Source organism: Carcharodon carcharias, chromosome 12, assembly GCF_017639515.1.
Source record: "Carcharodon carcharias isolate sCarCar2 chromosome 12, sCarCar2.pri, whole genome shotgun sequence".
In the NCBI taxonomy this organism is placed as follows: Eukaryota; Metazoa; Chordata; class Chondrichthyes; order Lamniformes; family Lamnidae; genus Carcharodon; species Carcharodon carcharias.
Window position 1 is genome coordinate 86,980,514 of NC_054478.1, and position 18,029 is coordinate 86,998,542.

General features: G+C 43.5%; 1 protein-coding gene across 1 annotated transcript in view; it reads right to left on the reverse strand.

The window, feature by feature from the left end:
* ttn.1 (titin, tandem duplicate 1) overlaps nucleotides 1–18,029 on the reverse strand; it is a 685,821-nt gene that overhangs the window by 613,672 nt on the left and 54,120 nt on the right. Inside the window, exons 5-7 of the mRNA XM_041201521.1 lie at nucleotides 16,318–16,571; nucleotides 15,482–15,601; nucleotides 2,538–2,732 (exon numbers count right to left, since the gene is read on the reverse strand). Of these exons, the coding sequence (XP_041057455.1) occupies nucleotides 2,538–2,732; nucleotides 15,482–15,601; nucleotides 16,318–16,571 (569 nt within the window). The remainder of the gene's footprint in view (nucleotides 1–2,537; nucleotides 2,733–15,481; nucleotides 15,602–16,317; nucleotides 16,572–18,029) is intronic.

Consider the following 18,029-nt stretch of genomic DNA (forward strand, 5'->3'; position numbering starts at 1 on the left):
TAGTGCATTCCAGATCCTAACCACTCGCTGCATAGAAATGTCTTTCCCTCAGTCACCATTGCTTCTTTTGCCAATCACCTTAAATAGGTGTCATCTGCTTCTGGATCCTTCCAACAACGGGAACAGTTTCTCTCTAACAATTCTATCCAGAACCCTCAATTTGTTGAACACCTCTATCAAATCTTCTCTTATCTTTTCTTCTCCAAGGAGAGGACCTATCCATGTAACTGAAGTTCCTCATCCCTGAAACCATTCTGGAGAATCTTTCCCGTACCCTCTTAAATGCCTTCACATCCTTCCGAAAGTGTGGTGCTCAGAACTGGACACAATACTCTAGTTGATGCCAAACCACTGTTTTATACAGGTTTATCATGACTTCCTTGCTTTTGTAATACTCTCTGCCCCCATTTCTAAAGCCTAGGATCCCTTATGCCTTATTAATTGCATTCGCAATCTGCCCTGCTGTTTTCAATGATTTGTGCACATATACAATCCAGGAACTCTGCTCCTGTACCCCCTTTAGAATTGTATGCAGTATTTTATATTGCCTCTTCCTACCAAAATGAATCACTTCACATTCTTCTGCATTAAATTTCATCTGCCACTTGATTGCCCAGTTCACCACCCTTTCCATGTCTTCTTAAAGTTTACCATTATCCTTCTCACAGTTCCCAATATTTACAAATCCTTACTACAGTATATTTAACCTCTTGTTAATAATCTTGCGACATGGGATATATATGCATAATAAAATCCCTGCCAATCCTGTCTAAGTTTTATTCGCTTTTCATGACAGCTACTGCAATATATTGTTATGGAAATGCACCATTTGTTATATTTTTCATGTTAATCAATGTGTAGAGTTCTGGTTTGCAGATATAATGAAATTTTCTTCCACTTTTGGCACCTTGCATCAAAAATGAGTACTCCCAGCTCAGGTAGCACACTGGCTCAAATGTTCCTTAATTCCAACCTCCTGTCCCGGTTGGATGTTAAGATTTCCTGCACCAGTCATCCATGTGGATGCATCTGCCACGTTAATGCTAATTTATAACAATAGGTGGAATTTTGTGATCTGGGCACATATACATTTCAAACTGGGTTAAGTTTGCCCAAACTAATTTCATGTAAAGTTTCCAGGGAAGTGAGAAAAAAAAGCTTAGAAACTCAGTTAGTTAGGAAGGTGTGGGGTGTAGTGTAGTTCTAAGCAGGGGTGCGGAATTCAGTATGGGTCCCAGATTTGCCAGGGGTTCCATCGCATTTAAGCCATTGCTTTCCAAACTTCCCTGGTGTGACCCCATTTTACTGTCTCAGATTTCATGTGACCCCCTAGGATGAAAATTTGAGGGGTATGAGAATTGTTGAATGGGGGAGAGGCATGGGGAGGTTTCAGTGGTTGAGCAGGAGGGGAAGGATTTGACTATGCCCCACCTCCTCCTTGACCTCCCCACCTTCCCCTCCTTTACCTTGATCTCCCCTTCCTCACTCCTTATCTCCCCCTCCTTCACCTTCCATATTCCCCTCGTTCCCTCCTCCTCTCCACCACTCCCCCATTTCCCTCGTGGCGGGAGTTGATGAAAAGACTGGGTTTCTCCAAAAAACTCAAAGACCTGCCTATTCACAGGCTTTTTGCACCAGCTGCCATTAGGTCTCGGACAGTAGTCCATTAGGCCACGCTCACCAAAAAAAACTGCAAGGATTGTCAGAAATCAGTTCAAGCTTCACGGCAGCCATTGCTACCTCAGAGCTCACGACCCCAAAATCGTGCCTCATGACTCCACTGGGGGTTGCGACCCACAGCTTGGGAAGTCCTGATTTAATCTTTAAATTCCAACCAATAAGGCCTGGGAATCCTTTCCAATGCATACCTCAGAGGGTCGCGTGCCTGCTAAGACAGTTGTGGATTCAAAGTGAGTCTACAAAAGGTCCAAAGATGAAAATCTGCAAAAGAATGTTTCTTCTGAGAAGAAAAATGCTGAACTCAACCTTTAGCATGATGAAGGCCTAAAGCTCCTTCTTGGAGCAGTGACCAGCTGCTCTGCATTTTAGGTGGCACTGTGGGGCTGGCATGTTGGCTGAGCCCATATGGAAATGGGGAATATTCCACACTCATTTTAACCATCCCATCCCACAATTTAAGATGAGAGCAAGGTGATGTTAAAATAACAGGTTGAGGTTCTGGCCCACCATATCTCCTGACCCCTTTAAGGTTCATGGAAATTTATAGTATTTTTCCACAGAGGTGAAAGGAACAATGTGCTAACGTATCAAGCCCAAGTTCCCTCAACCCTCTCAGAAATGCTTCATTAGTCATGTCTAAAGTGCTAATTGCATTACTGATTTTTTCCCAGGGCTATGAAGATGAAAATCATAGCTGTTACTTTGTCGCTTTTTCAATCCTGAAGAAAGAAAAACAAATCAAGGTCAACCATCCTCACTGAAAATCCTCACTTAGACAAGACACGCTATACAGAAGAACATGGATTTTTCTATATATATATATATATATATATATATAATGCGGCTCAGGAACTAACCTTATTTGCACTGTTAAAAAATTCATGGGCCTCTTGGAGCAACGTTGCTCGTTCCTTCATAAGGAGCCAGAACTCCTCACACATCAGCTTCAGTTTCTCATTTTGAAATGCCATCTGTTCTTTATTTGTAAAGTCTTCCATAAGCAGGATTTCATCAGCCTCGGCTTTTAATCTCTCAGCTACAGAGGTGATTTCCTGTAATAAAATGTTTAACATTCTACTTATTTCTTTCTAGGAGAACTTCTGTGGAAACAAATTTGAACAACCATACAACCTCCTGAGACTTTATAAACTGTAGTGCAGGCCAGAGGGCAGATAAAATGAGAATATTTAGAAACAGTTATGTGATATATTGAATACAGTACACTGGCTGACCTTGTATCACATCCTAAAGAAAGCTTTGTAAGAGATTGTCTTAAAAGTTCAATATTTTTCAGGTGATACTTATAACAAAGTTATGTAAAGTTCATCTAGAAAGATTTAAGCATATATGTAAATTACAACATATTTTCCAGCAACTTAAAAGAATATGTTTTCCTTTAGAAGAACTGTAGTTCCAGCTCTTAGTTCCAAATCTTTAAATTGTGGGGCTAATACACAGCAATATTAAGCATTAGGATCCTATTTTGAGATTTGCAACGTAATGTAAAATGTAAATACACCTTCCAACCATGAAAATATGCTGGCTTGTCCAATGTGCCAAGTGCAGAATTTCAGCCCCTAAAATGCTGTGAGACTGCAACTTCTCTCAGCTGCAAATATTTCCTGTCATAATTGGGGACCAAAACTGGGCGCAATACAACAGGGCCTTGTATAGCCTGCGTATAATGTTTTTAATTTAATAATGTATTGTCTCTGAAGTATAACCCAAAATTCTATTTGCTTTGGCATCAATCTCTTTACACTACTTGTAGATCTTCAATTTTTGTCCATGATATCCCTCAGGTCTGTTTTCTGCTCAGTAACTTTAGCACAGAATCTCCCACGTCCAAATGCAGAACACTGCACTTGTAGACATTCAAGGACATCTTCCACACATATTCCCATTCCTTTAATGTCTTTAAATCAACCTGAAACCTATATATTTGAACTACATTGTCAACTCTACGCATTTTTCTGTCACCTGCACATTTTTGAACGGTTCCATTAGTGTCCTCATCCAAGTTATTAATAGAGTTTTAAAACAACAATGGTCACAGATCTTAGACCCAGATCTTATGGTCAGCAGCATATGGGAGTGCACATTTTGACCTGTGTTGGGGGTGTGAGCAGCATTGGGGCAGGGAGTTTGAGTTGTGTCGGGGGGGAATTGTGTCAAGGGGAGGGTGAGCTGTGTCAGGGGGGAGGTGAACTGTGTCAGGGGCAAGTGAACTGTGTCAGGTTGCCATGGGCGCTGGAGTGCTTCGACATCCACCTGGTTTAGTTAGAGTTGGGCTCCTGAGCAGGCTTTACACCTGCAAGGAGCAGCCCTAAGTAAATCAATGTAAAAAACAACGTAATTATAGGGCAAACTGCCCAAGTTTACATGTTTACATGCCCCAAGGGAATATCAGCAAGGGTTCCCACAGAGTCATTTCTTAGGCATTGAAAGCTCCTGGTTCTAGCATAAATCAGTTCTCTGGAACCTCTGATGCCATTGTGATCCTCAATAGCAGCAAATGTCTCAGCTTTTGCCACTATTTGGAGAGAAGACCTGGGCCAGGGTCTCATGGAACTCCATTCATGACCTGCCCCCATGTAAATCCCCTCCTGAACTCTCCCTATGAGTTTTCACTTAGTTTCCTATCCACAGTCTGACCAACAAATTCAAATTATGCAATCTATTCCATAGTGGTCAATTTAATGTTTTATTGAAAGTGTTCTGAAAATCTAGCCATATCATATTATTGAACTCCTATCATCCACTGGTATAATTATTTCCTCTAACAAGTTAGTAAGGACAAACAGAAGAATGCCAAATTTCAAACACCCACAACAATTCATACTGCAGGAGAAAAGGATTCTGAATAGTTGGCAAGTCGATTCTGATTGGCAGGGGCATTGCCATGGAGAAAGCAACAAGGCACAATAGGCTCCTCAAGCTCCCAGATAATTCAAAAGAGGTGCAAGGCTTGAACATATTCCTCCATATTTCGCTGATGACTTCCTTGGCATGTATCATGGCAATATAGACGCATTGCCATTTTCTGAATCTGTATTAATTGAACTTATGAACTTAGCCACTCGTGCAGTTGAGTTCAGTTTTAATGGCACCATGTATGCCCAAATTGATCGTGTAACCATGGGATCCTCTCTAGGTCCAGTGCTCACCAACATTTTCGTTGGTTTTCAGGAGAAACATGTTTTTGATAGCATGGGCCCTAACCTCCTAACTCGTGCATGTGTTCGTGATCTTTGAATCTGTAGCTGTGTTTACAGATTTACTTCCACATCTTCCACGCTCTATCCTACATTTAAATTCACTTTTGAAATGGAGCAGTCTAATACGCTCCCTTTTCTTGATATGCTACTTGAGTAATCAGCTAATGGGTTCTCATTTACTGTCTACCACAAGCCTACCTTCACTGGTCAAAATACACATTGGGATTTGTGTAGCTCCAGGCCCTATAAGATTGGTCTTATCAGCGATCTCACAAATAGAGCCCGAATCATTTTTTCACCTTGCAAGCTTGATGCAGAAATAGAGTGCATCAAAAGTATCCTGTGGGACAATGGCTATCCTGATCAGATCATCATTCACTGCATGGTGTGCAAACTTGTCAAATGATCAAAAGCCACCACTTTTGAACCTGGTTTACGCTGGAAAGGCAAAATACCTGAAAAATTTGAACAGTGAGTTAAGCAAGCCATTTCATGCTGCTACGCAAGTGATATTTCCCACTAACAGAATGCTGCCATCAGTCCAAAAGATATGTTGCCTACCACACAAATGAGCAATGTCATGTAAGAATTTCAGTGCCAGTGCAATGCCAGGTACGTAGGCCAAACATCCAAATGAGCGAGTGATCAAATCAATCCACATATGTACTAGCCCCACAATGTACATCACGTACAGGCTGTACTCAACCAGCCCACCCATTTTTGATTACTTAAAGTGGCATACATTCATATGCAGGGACCCATCCTCTACAAAGAAAACTAATGTGTTCATGCTTTGTGCCTTTTTTGAATTACCTGGGAGCTTACAGAGCTCCCATTTGCTTTCTTCATGCCAATGCCTTAACCAATCAGAGTCGACTTTCCAACCAATCAGCACCCTTTTCTCCTATTGCATAAATTGTGATCATTTGAAATTTGGTATTCTTGCATTTGTCCTGATGAGTGCAAGATGAAAAGCTTCAGCAACATGTCTCTCTTTTCAGCAAATAATCAAGTTCTGTACTACCAAGCAACTGCAAGTTAGTAAGTTGGGACAAATTTTCTCCAAAGCTATGTTGAAATTCTCCAACAACTGCCTCAACAGGATAGATGGATAGGACCAGATTTTCATCACACAGCTAGGAACGAGGAGGTCTGTGTCAGAAACCCACCTTCGTAGGAAAGACTGAAGTTTAGATTTTCATGGGAGCAAGACCTTAATTGATATGGAGATGCATTTCATGTCCTATTAAAGCCAATGGGCCAAAAATGAAGGTGGGTTTGAAGCACCCAAAGTAGCCATCATTGAGGCAGCTGGTTGCCCTGAGGAAAAGAGTTTGTGCCAAAGCCTACCATTGCACCAGAGGGAACCAACGCGACACTGGGAGGTTTGTAGCCCGGCATCTTTGAGGGAGAGGAGGGAGGTTCTCTTCCCGGAGGATGGCAGGAGGGTTCCACCTCATCATGCAGCAGCAGCACCTCAATGTTATCTCACTGCGCCTCCAAATCCTTCTCCTCTTTTACTGCCTGATCCTGTTCCTCTCCCGATGAGCTGTCCCCTCCACCCCTTCCAGGGCCTCATCAAGGCCTACACCTCTCTGGAGGCCATGTAATGGAGAGTGCAGCAGACCACCCGATAATGCCTGAGAACCTTACAGGGGGACATTGAAGGGCACTACCTGACCCAGTGCCCGCTGAGCCTGCGATGGCCACCACTTGTGAATCTGATGTGTTTGTCCAGCCTTGACAAAGATGGCACCTGTCACCTGTGTTACGATTATGAGATTTATAAAATTGTTATGTTTTGGAATTGTGCCTTTAATTTAAGATAAAAGAAGGGGGGTCATATGACCTGTTCTGAAGTCTGCCTGAGAGCAAGCTGTTAGACATTAAAGGGGGCCTGAGATTCTTTTACTGGGGAGAAGGTGTAAGGTACTTACATTCAGAGAAAATGGCAGTCACCTGTGTTTTTAGACTCTGAGGGTGGAATCGCCCCAGATTTGCGCTACGTGCGGTAGTGGATGGGAAAAAAAGAATGTTTTACCCGCCAGCCGCAACGGCAGCTTTTCACACCGTATCATCCCAATCCCATCTTCCTGGAATGGCAACACAAGAGGGAAGTCGGGCACCTTGATGTCCTCTCAGTCTCATTTCCCTCAAGGAGTCAAGCTGGGGCCCTCAGGCACCGGGGGGGAGGAGGAGGATCAGCAGCTGGACATCCCTGAGTCATCCACTCAGGAATCTCAGAGGCTGCCCTCTCCCTCTGAGTCCCCTTTGCCTGTGAGCCCCTCAATCTTGCCCTCTGTCACCGCAGAGGGAACAACTGGCCCACAGAATGACAGCCAAAGCAAACCAGGGCCCTCAAGGCATCGGATCTCCAGAGGACCCACCAGACGCAATATGGCAAACCATAGTACAGGCTGTCTCCACCCCTGCTGCGGATGTCAGGGCAGCACCTGGAAGTCTAAGGCATTCGAAAATTAAGGAAATCTGATCACTGTTAGTTTCACGGGTGAACACATTTTGTCACTTTACAATCTGAAAATATATTCACTGTCACTGAATATTGTATAATGGTGCCATCCTAGCAGTTCAGCTGCACGCAGTTGGCTCACGAGTGATTCTGGAGGGAGAAGTGTGTATGTGGCAGGACCTTTCGGAGCCTCTCCCACACACACGGATCCTTCCTGCCACATACTCATCTCATTGTCCTGAGCATTTTCAATGCTGCCTGCTGGGGTTCGCTTTCAGTTGTCCATCTGAGCTGACCTGCATCTCCACCCATCCACTGACCGCACTCCCATGAAGCACCTGTTCTCGGCCGTCTGGCTCTCATTTCACTTTCGCTTTAGCCAGCATGGCTGTTTCACACTTTTTCTTGTGCTCCCTCATGCTTTCCCCTCCCCACAGTCACCCATTTCCTTTCCCCCATCACTGTCAATGCCACTGGCAACACTTTCCACCTCCCCTCCATGACCTACTAGACACAACTCTTTTCTTTCGGGGGTGTAGAGGTTAAGGTGCACGTTTCCTTCCTTCCTGAAAATCCCACCCCCATCCACCTTGACCTCCCCGACCTCCTCCTTCCCACCCCCAGGGTCCGTGTCTGCCTCCAAGTCCCCACCAACTACCCTCGCCATCTCTTCTACCGCTACCATCGCACCCTCACCTTCCCACTCTACACCTCACTCTGTACTCGGTCATTCTCACCATTCCCTCATACCACACCCACCTTCAGTTTGCTCCCCAGGAGGCAGTCATGGGCTCGATAGAGCCCTCCCTTACACGTTCACTAGGGCACTCCTCCCCCAGCTCCAGATGCCTTCCCCCCTTGGATCTCCTTCCCATCTTGGAACTCCTTCTCCACACTGGACTCACCCCCTCACCCTGCCGGACACCCTGCACCCCCCCACCACCTTAGTCCTTCCCCCTCTCTGACTCCTTCCTCTGCCCTTACTTCTTCCTCCACCCTTAGTCCTTACTCCTTCCGCTCTCTGGACTCCTTCTTCCCCCCAGAAGCCTTATTCCCCGTGGACTCTTTCCCCTCTCCAGACCCCTTCCGTCCCGGGCTCCTTCTTCCGCCTGGATTCCTTCCCCTCTCTGGCCTCCTTCTGTCCCTCTGAACTCCTTCCTTTACACCTCCCTACCCCCTTATACCTACCTCCTCAGTTGCTGTCTTCTGCTCTGATACCCTTTGCTCCCCTGTACTCCCTTCTCCACAACCTCAATCCACCGACATCTTTGGTTCCCCCCTCCCAACCTCACCCACCTCAACACCTTTGTCCCCCAATTGTCAACCTCACCCTCCAGACATCTTCATGCCCCCTCCCCAACCTCACTTCCCCAACAAACCTTCCTCTACCAGTCGCTCCCAGACCTTCCTTTCCCAGCATCCTTGGTAAATTTTCATCTCCCAAACACAGCTGGACCTTCCTCTTCACCCCCCTTGACCATCGTCAGTTGTGAGCAGACCCTCAACGGTGACTTTCCACCTTCCATGAGCTGCTTTGTAACAGAGGCCTGTCCATCAGAATCCACCCAGAATACGAGGGACATTCCTCCAGGGCCCTATTGCTTTCGGGCTCCAGCGTCTTTTGCTCCTCGGATGTACACAATGTGAGCAAGGCCCTGACAGGAGGTGCAGACTTCTGCATGTCACACTTGTCATGATGTGTTCTGTACCGGCGTGTTTTCCCGCCAACATGGGTGGATGATCCAGCGTGGGGAGATGATTTTGATGAGGTGGGCTCATAATGATGGATTACAATGAGGTTCCCAACATCTGATGGTGGGAATCACAGCCCACCATTGACGGGTAGAGCAGATGACTGCAAACTGGTTTCATGATATTGTGAAACCAATTTTTGGCCTTCTTGCCATATTGTCCACTCACGCCGAACATGCCTGACACCAGTGGGCATGGAAAATTCTGCCCTGAATTTCCAAAGTCCCAGAAATGTTTTAAGAACGTCATGTTATAAAGAGTTGCGCTTTAAACTATCCATTTAATTCCAAGATAAAAGAGGGTCGGGATGTCATAATAAACATTTCTACCTGGATACAAGGCCCATGTGATTCACACTGCCATGGAGATGGGCTTTTAAGAGGGGAAGGGTATTTAAGATATCCCTGAAAATTCACAGACAAGATTATTCTGCCAGAGTCTGGGAAAGAGAGAGAGAGCAGCTAGGGGCCAAAGGTTTCTGTGGCTCACCGCGCAAGATTGCAGGTGCGAATTCATGCTTAGATCGGAAAGACGAAATTCATGACTAGTTAAAAAGAGGCCGGAAGATTTGCCTAGCTTTAGCTAGAGGGAGAATTCTCCAGGAAAACTCGCACCATGAAAAATAATTCCAGAGTTAAAAGTTTCCAGACTGGGAAAAGAAAAGATCAGAAGTAAACCCTCAGGAACTAAGAATAATTTTGGACTAGTCCCAAGAGAATGGAATGTCTACTTAAAGGGCAGTGTAAGGATCCCTGATAGTGAATTTTTACAGTTGTGTTAAAAGTTCTGTTCTGTAGGTTAAAGTATAAGTTGCTGACAAAATTAATATTTAGTCAATAGGTCTTTCCGCCTGTTTGTTACAGTAAACATGTTTAAGAAGTAAAATCTTGTTCTGTTCCATTCAGCTATTAGCTGGAAGTTCAAATTTCTTCTTAAAAGTTATTGGTATCTATGGGGATTGCAACACCTGGGTGATGCTCTGGTGCGTAGCTGCCTGTGAGATGGTGTGCTGGTGGAACTTAAATATATGGTTGATTATAATAATAGCCCCTTTTTGGAACAACCCCAGATCAGGTGTTGTCACAGATGTTCATTCTCAACTTAAGGTTAAAGAAGCCAAATCCTAAAGACAATGAATTGGAAAAGGTCTGGTATAACTCTCCCCAAAGGGAAGGAACAAGCTTAGAATTTTACCATCCTCCAGATAACTTTTTTTAACAAGATTTAGCCAGATTATTGTATCCCTGATATTGTAAGGGTCCAAGGATCTTTCCTCAGTAATGTACCAATCCACCAAAGAGTGCAAAGAGGTGGGTTCATGGGTTAGTGATACAGAAGATGATGAGAACATATAAGTTCTAAACTATATAGAAGTTTATTAAAGAGCTGAGCATGCAATTCACAGGTGGTGAGACAGTCAACTGCAACATTAATAGTTCTAGGAAAATATAGAAAATATATCTTTTTCTAGTAGAGAATCCAGTTTTTAATCTAAATATTGTTACAGTAAAAATATATCAATTATTAAAGTAACATTTACCTTAAATCCCAAAGTTAGTAGAAGAGTTAGTGAGATGCCTCTAACCCAATTTAAGGGGAGGATCATATTAACTGCTTCTCTCACCACAGATGCTGCTTAACCTACTGAGTATTTCCAGAGTTTTTTGTTTTTATTTCAGATTTCCACCATCTGCGATATTTTGCTTTTGCACTCTGGAGTCCCTGGCTGATAAGTTCTGAAGAGCACTTCCAGACTTCTCAAAGTGCCTGAAGCATATCTTCAGCATGCCAATGGCTTTTTGGTAACACATTTGTCATTGAAGTGCTCCTGGGTCCTATTTCTCTGATTTCTCTTCAATTTTAAAATTTTCATCCTTGTTTTAGAATTCTTCCATGGCCTCACCTCTCCTGTTTTCTGCAATCCCCTCCAGCCCCACAATTCTCCAAGATTATTGCACTCATATAATTCTGGTTCCTTGAGTATCCCCAATTTCCATTATCATAAGTAGCTGTGCCTTTAGCTGCAATGTGATAAGATTTAGCTCCATAAATCTCTTTGCCTCTCTACTTCTCTTTTCTCCTTTAAGATGTTCCTTAAAACTACTTCACTGACCAAGCTTTTGGCAATTTGCCCTAATATTGCCTGATGTGTCTCGGTGTCTAATTTTGCTTTTTAATTCTCTTATCAATGTGCTTTGGAACATTCTATTATATTAAAGGAGCTATACAAATATAAGTTGTTGCGCTACTGAGAGTTGTTATCAATAACATTTTAAGCAATTTTTTTTTTACTTTATTCATGGGATGTGAACATTGCTGGCAATTATTGCCCATTCCTAATTTCCCTTGAGGAGTTGGTCTTAAGCTACCTTCTTGAGTCGCTGCAATCCATGTGGTGTAGGTACACCTACTGTGCAATTAGGGAGTGAGTACCAGGGTTCTGATCCAGCAATGGTAAAGGAATGGCAATATATTTCTAAGTTCATATGGTGTATGACTTAGAAGAGGACTTGCAGATGATGGTGTTCCCATATGTCTGCTGCCCTTGTTCTTCTAAGTGGTAAAGGTCATGCTCTTGAAAGATGCTATTGAAGGAGCTTTGGCAAGTTGCTGCAGTGCATCTTGTAGATGGTGCACATTGTGGAAACTGTGCAGTGATGGTAATGCCATTGAATGTCAAAGGGATATATTTAGACTCTCCCTTGTTGGAGATGGTCACTGCTTGGCACTTTTATGTCACGAATGTTGCTTGCCACTAATCAGTCCAAGCCTGAATGTTGTCCAGGTCTTGTTGCATGTGGGCATGGTCTGATTCAGTATCTGAGGGGTTGCGAATGGTTCTGAACATTGTGCAACCATCACAGAACACTTTTGATCTAATGAAGGAGGGTAGGTGATGTAGCAGCTGAAGATGGTTGGGCCTAGGACAATTACCCTGAGGTATTTCTGCATCAATGTCTTGGGACTGAGATGATTGACCTCCAACAGCCACAACCATCTTCCTTTGTGCAATGTATGACTCTAACCAACTGAGAGTTTCTCCCTGGTTCCCACTGATTTCAAATTTGCTTAGGCTCCTTGAAGCCACACACAGGCAAATGCTGTCTTGATGTCAAGGGCAGTCATTCTCACCTCACCTCTTGAATTGAGCTCTTTTGTCCATATTATATTTTGTTTCTGAACAGTGAGCCAGTAGCTATGCTTCCAATGCAAAGACATTTAGGAGGTGAGCCTGCTGCAGGATGAAAGCATCATGGGAGCTGCCTGGGAATATGGTGCACACCTACATAAGGATATTTGTGTGATTGCACATTGATGGAATGGAAGACCTTGTGGTTGGTGAACAAAAACAGAATTACCTGGAAAAACTCAGCAGGTCTGGCAGCATCGACGGAGAAGAAAAGAGTTGACGTTTCGAGTCCTCATGACCCTTCAACAGAACTGATCTTTCTTTACAAGGAGAGGGAAATATAAGCTGGTTTAAGGTGACGGGTGGGGGAGGGGGGATGAAGTGGAAGGGGGGGGGGGCGATGTTAGGATAGGAGCAGATCATCAAAGGATGTCACAGACAAAAGAACAAAAGAACACAGAGGTGTTGAAGTTGATGATATTATCTAAACAAATGCGCTAATTAAGAATGGATGGTAGGGCACTCAAGGTACAGCTCTAGTGGGGGTGGGGGAACATAAAAGATTTAAAAATAATGGATATAGGTGGGAAAAGAAAAATCTATATAAATTATTGGGAAAAAAAATTATTGGAAAAAAAGCAAAAGGAAGGGGGAAGAAACAGAAAGGGGGTGGGGATGGAGGAGGCAGCTCAAGACCTAAAGTCGTTGAATTCAATATTCAGTCCAGAAGGCTGTAAAGTGCCTAGTTGGAAGATGAGGTGCTGTTCCTCCAGTTTGCATTGGGCTTCACTGGAACAATGCAGCAGGCCAAGGACAGACATGTGGGGAAGAGAGCAGGGTGGAGTGTTAAAATGGCAAGCGACAGGGAGGTTTGGGTCATTCTTGCGGACAGACCGCAGGTGTTCTGCAAAGCGGTCGCCCAGTTTACGTTTGGTCTCTCCAATGTAGAGGAGACCACATTGGGAGCAATGAATGCAGTAGACTAAGTTGGGGGAAATGCAAGTGAAATGCTGCTTCACTTGAAAGGAGTGTTTGGGCCCTTGGACGGTGAGGAGAGAGGAAGTGAAGGGGCAGGTGTTACATTTTTGCGTGGGCATTGGGAGGTGCCATAGGTGGGGGTTGAGGAGAAGGGGGTGATGGAGGAGTGGACCAGGGTGTCCCAGAGGGAACGATCCCTACGGAATGCCGACAGGGGGGGTGAAGGGAAGATGTGTTTGGTGGTGGCATCATGCTGGAGTTGGCGGAAATGGCGGAGGATGATCCTTTGAATGCGGAGGCTGGTGGGGTGATAAGTGAGGAAAAGGGGAACCCTATCATGTTTCTGGGAGGGAGGAGAAGGCGTGAGGGCGGATGCACGGGAGATGGGCCGGACACGGTTGAGGGCCCTGTCAACGATCGTGGGTGGAAAACCTCGGTTAAGGAAGAAGGAGGACATGTCAGAGGAACTGTTTTTGAAGGTAGCATCATCGGAACAGATGCGACAGAGGCGAAGGAACCGAGAGAATGGGATGGAGTCCTTACAGGAAGTGGGGTGTGAGGAGCTGTAGTCGAGGTAGCTGTGGGAGCGGTAGGCTTGTAATGGATATTGGTGGACAGTCTATCACCAGAGATTGAGACAGAGAGGTCAAGGAAGGGAAGGGAAGCATCAGAGATGGACCATGTGAAAATGATGGAGGGGTGGAGATTGGAAGCAAAATTAATAAATTTTTCCAAGTCCCGACAAGAGCATGAAGCAGCACCGAAGTAATCATCGATGTACCGGTGAAAGAGTTGTGGAAGGGGGCCGGAGTAGGACTGGAACAAGGAACGTTCCACATACCCCATAAAGAGATGTTGGTGAACATGTCTCTGTGATCTATGGGTCTCTTAATTCCCATGTGTGTGCAGCTGATGACATCCTGTCCCTGTGGGAAGCGAGCCAGAGCCATAAACTCAAGTGCCAGCTCATTCTGACTGGTGTCATTGAAGATAAAGTTAACATAATTGCCAGCCCTGACAAACAAACCATCAGTCATCCATCTTATGGATTTGTGGGCTACTGACTGGGAGATCCTGAAAATGTCTCCAGCTGAGCCATGGCACAATCCAGAGGCAAGGAAGCTGTGGGAGCAGTGGCTTTGACAGCCAGCGGTAAAGCATGGCCACCAAATCCAGCTGGCCGTAAGTTTTGTTCCAGCAGGCTGCAAATATCTGCCACCAGTTTTCATGACACCCTGAGCTACCTGTCAAGGAAGCTTTTCCTCCTCCTTGTAACCCCTATGTGTTGGGTATGGTCTCCTTTGAGCTGCACCTCTCTGATTCTGCCCTCTCTCCTGTACAGCCACAGGTCTACAGGATCACCAGGTTTTTGCTGCCACTGTTCCTGGTGTCATTGCTGGTCATTATCTGAGGTCTAATCTAAGGCAGCATAGCCAAAACCCATCCTGATCTGATAGATCAGATGACCAAAATGCAGATTAGACCTCCAAACCATAGATGACATCTACAAAGTATTGGATAAACTTACAAAATGTGTGAGCAAACCATTTCCCATAAGCAAATAAGAAAGCAGCCATGAGTGCTGACTATTTACTACCATATTTCCCTAGGATTGCTTCATCTCTTTAAATTGCTGCTGTGAAATTTGCCTTGTTTTTACTGGCATGTTCCAGGAAGCCCAGGAAACTCATAGACCCAAAATTAATGAAAAAAGAGTGTCAATGCTGCTCTAATGAGCAATAACATATGCTAAATGGCAACCTTGCTTCCCAATACACTGTCATTTTGCCAGTTCCAAGTCCCCAACTGTTCCCAAACCCACATACTCCTGCACATCAAAATCTAGCACAAGATGTTTCTTGATGTATTCTGTAAGTATTTATGGAAATATTTATATGGAGTGTCAGATTTTTTGTATTGCATAAATATTTTATTTGTCAACAAATATACTGAGTAAAGTAGCTGCATAATCAGTTCTGGCAAAGGTCAACTCCATTTCATCCATCATGCAAATGCTATGTTGAAAATAAATCATTTAAAAATAAATCATGCAATAAAGGTAACTTTTTAGGAGTTTGATTTAACAGTCCAAATTCACTGTTCAATTATATATTACAATAAAATAAATCCCACACATACTGTTCACTTCACTTATATAACTTTGCCTAAAAGGTCCATGGAATATTATGTTTTAATAATACTCATCAGGGAGATGATATGGATGGGATGTTGTTTTGGAGTGTATGCACTTACCTTGGCTTTACACCCAAACTCTTGGTGCTCCTGCAGCAGCCATTCATTTTCAGTGAGCGATGAACCTAGTTTTGCATTCTGCAAATAAGTCTCACCATCGTGTTGGATCCACTGCATCACCTTTGTCAAAAACACAATGGAAAACTGTGAAAGTCATTGACTATATAATGTTGTACAGACAATTTACAGACAGTTGGGCTACTTTAATTCTCAACAATCGATTCCTGGACATAAGCATAAAAACATTTGTGTGCCAAACAAAGCTGCCAAAGTATAGTATTATATTATGTCTTCTGCAGATACATGACTGATCTTTAATGGAGAATCACTGGAATAAAAATATTAAATTTATTCAGCTGATAACTATTGTAAATTAAAGTTTTCAGTTACAAAAGAATAATATAACAGAATGATCTGTAAAATTATATCATACATGGACTGGAACCAAACCAAGATGAAGCAATGAAAGTTTCCTCTCATGGTTGGTAGTATGTGAAACATCACATTTATTCTTATCAGTGTGACTGGATTTCAGTCCAGTTCCCATTGATTTTATGATGGTAGATTTTTAAAAATATTCATTCTCAGGACATGAACATGACTGGCATTGCTGCCCATCCTGTGATATCTCCATGTGATACATACAATTGAAGGTTACTCTTGATCACTTTATTTTGGCAGTATTATGCATTCCTCAAAAGCAAGCAGCTATAGGTAACATACTTTGGACCAATTATTTTTTTCCTGAAAAAATAACTCTTGTTCTTGGGCAAGCACTTCATTATTTCAAAGTCAATTTTGTAGTATGCTGGTAATAATTTAGATTTGGCTCTTACTTTATCTACCTGCTGGTCCCACTGATAGATCTGCAGAATTTGCTCCAAGTGCAGCCTCTGACGATTGGATTGCTCCTCCAACTGTCTCCTCCGGTCCTGTAGCAGCTCCAACAGGCTCTCGATCTTTACACAGCTGCTATGAGCCCCATGAATTAGCTCAGAATTTATTTTCGGTCCAGATACTTTGAAATCTTTGATTACATTGAGAAGTTCTTGACTTTTGTTCAGAAGAGCCATTGAGTTCGTTAGAAGGCCTGAAACAAAAGTAAACTTCTAGAATCAAGTTACAATTCAACTTGCACACAACATGGAAAACAATTTATATACTCCCTTAAATAGCTCATTTCGCCAGATGATTGTTCGGAGAAAATTTCAAGTAAACATTGAAATATGTTTTGTATGCATTCTGCCGATCAGCCGTTTCTCAATTTCTAAAATTGTTTATGTCATCCATTCTTTCCCAAAGGCTCAGGACTGTTGTTAGGGGCAGGAAGAGGGCGGGTGCCAATGTCACCATGGACAGGGGGTGAGCGCTTCCACTGAGCTCCCTGAAGGCAGACATCTGCCTCAGAGAGCTGCAGACCTGTAAGTAAGAAAATAATGCCAAGAAATGCTGCAAAAAATGCCCATGCAGCACAATCAAGCACCTGAAAGCAGACCTCATTAAAAAAAGTCCCCAAATATATATTTTTATTTTAAATTCTAATAGAGAATTCAACCTGCCTTGGATGAGGTTTCACCAAAAATGTAAAGTCTGCCTGGCCGATTGGCCTGTCCACCAACTGTAAGGTCAGACGGGCCACCAAAAATTGCTAACAATTGGGACGTTACTGGGCTTAATTGCCCATTTAATCGTCGGCGGGTGTTCTTCCGACTTTAGCGTGAGCCCACCAAGCGAAATATCGTGCGAGTGCATGGTGATATCGGGTGCTTGCCCAATGACATCTCCCTCAATTTCATGCCCATTCAGGTCGGGCATGCAGCCACCCGCGGAATGTAAAATTGTGGTCTCTAAATGGTAAAAACATATATTTCTATGGTGAGGCTGGCAACCACTTTCCCTGCTCCCCAACACTCAAAAATAGAATGCTCCAACATTCTATCAGCTGCAAGAGAATTAGCAAAATATGTCCAATTTGAACTAATGCAATCAATGCCAGGATTTGAAATTGTGGCTTTCTGGCTCTAAATCCAATGATCTCTTACTATGCAACTCAGTCTCTCTTCTCTGTAGTTGTCACCTTTTTCTTATGTTCAGTGCTGAAGCTGGCGAGTCAGGAGTAGGGTGCAATCATGGCTAAGGCCCTGATGCTTGGCTTGCTCCTGATGAAAATTAATCAATAATTGGCATATTCACATCATTAAGAAATGGAAACAATGTGGTAAATGGACTTCTACGGTAAAGCAGATAGTTTGCTTACAGTTCTGAAATGCTTGTAATATCTTGGTCCCAAAACCAGATAGGGTGCATCATCTGTTTTATTCACTCTTAGCTGCTCCAACATTCCTTCACCTGGGATAGCAGTTATGTCAGCTGCACTTTCCCCCTACTTAGCAATTGTACAGCTTCACCCCACCCACACAAAAGCTGCAATTGAATTACAGTGTAATTTGAACTTTAGCCCTACTGCTGAAATACTGCCTACAGCACTGAATCCTTTCTTTCTCCGTATGCAATTATTATTTTTCTTTGCATGCTCAAGCCTATATAG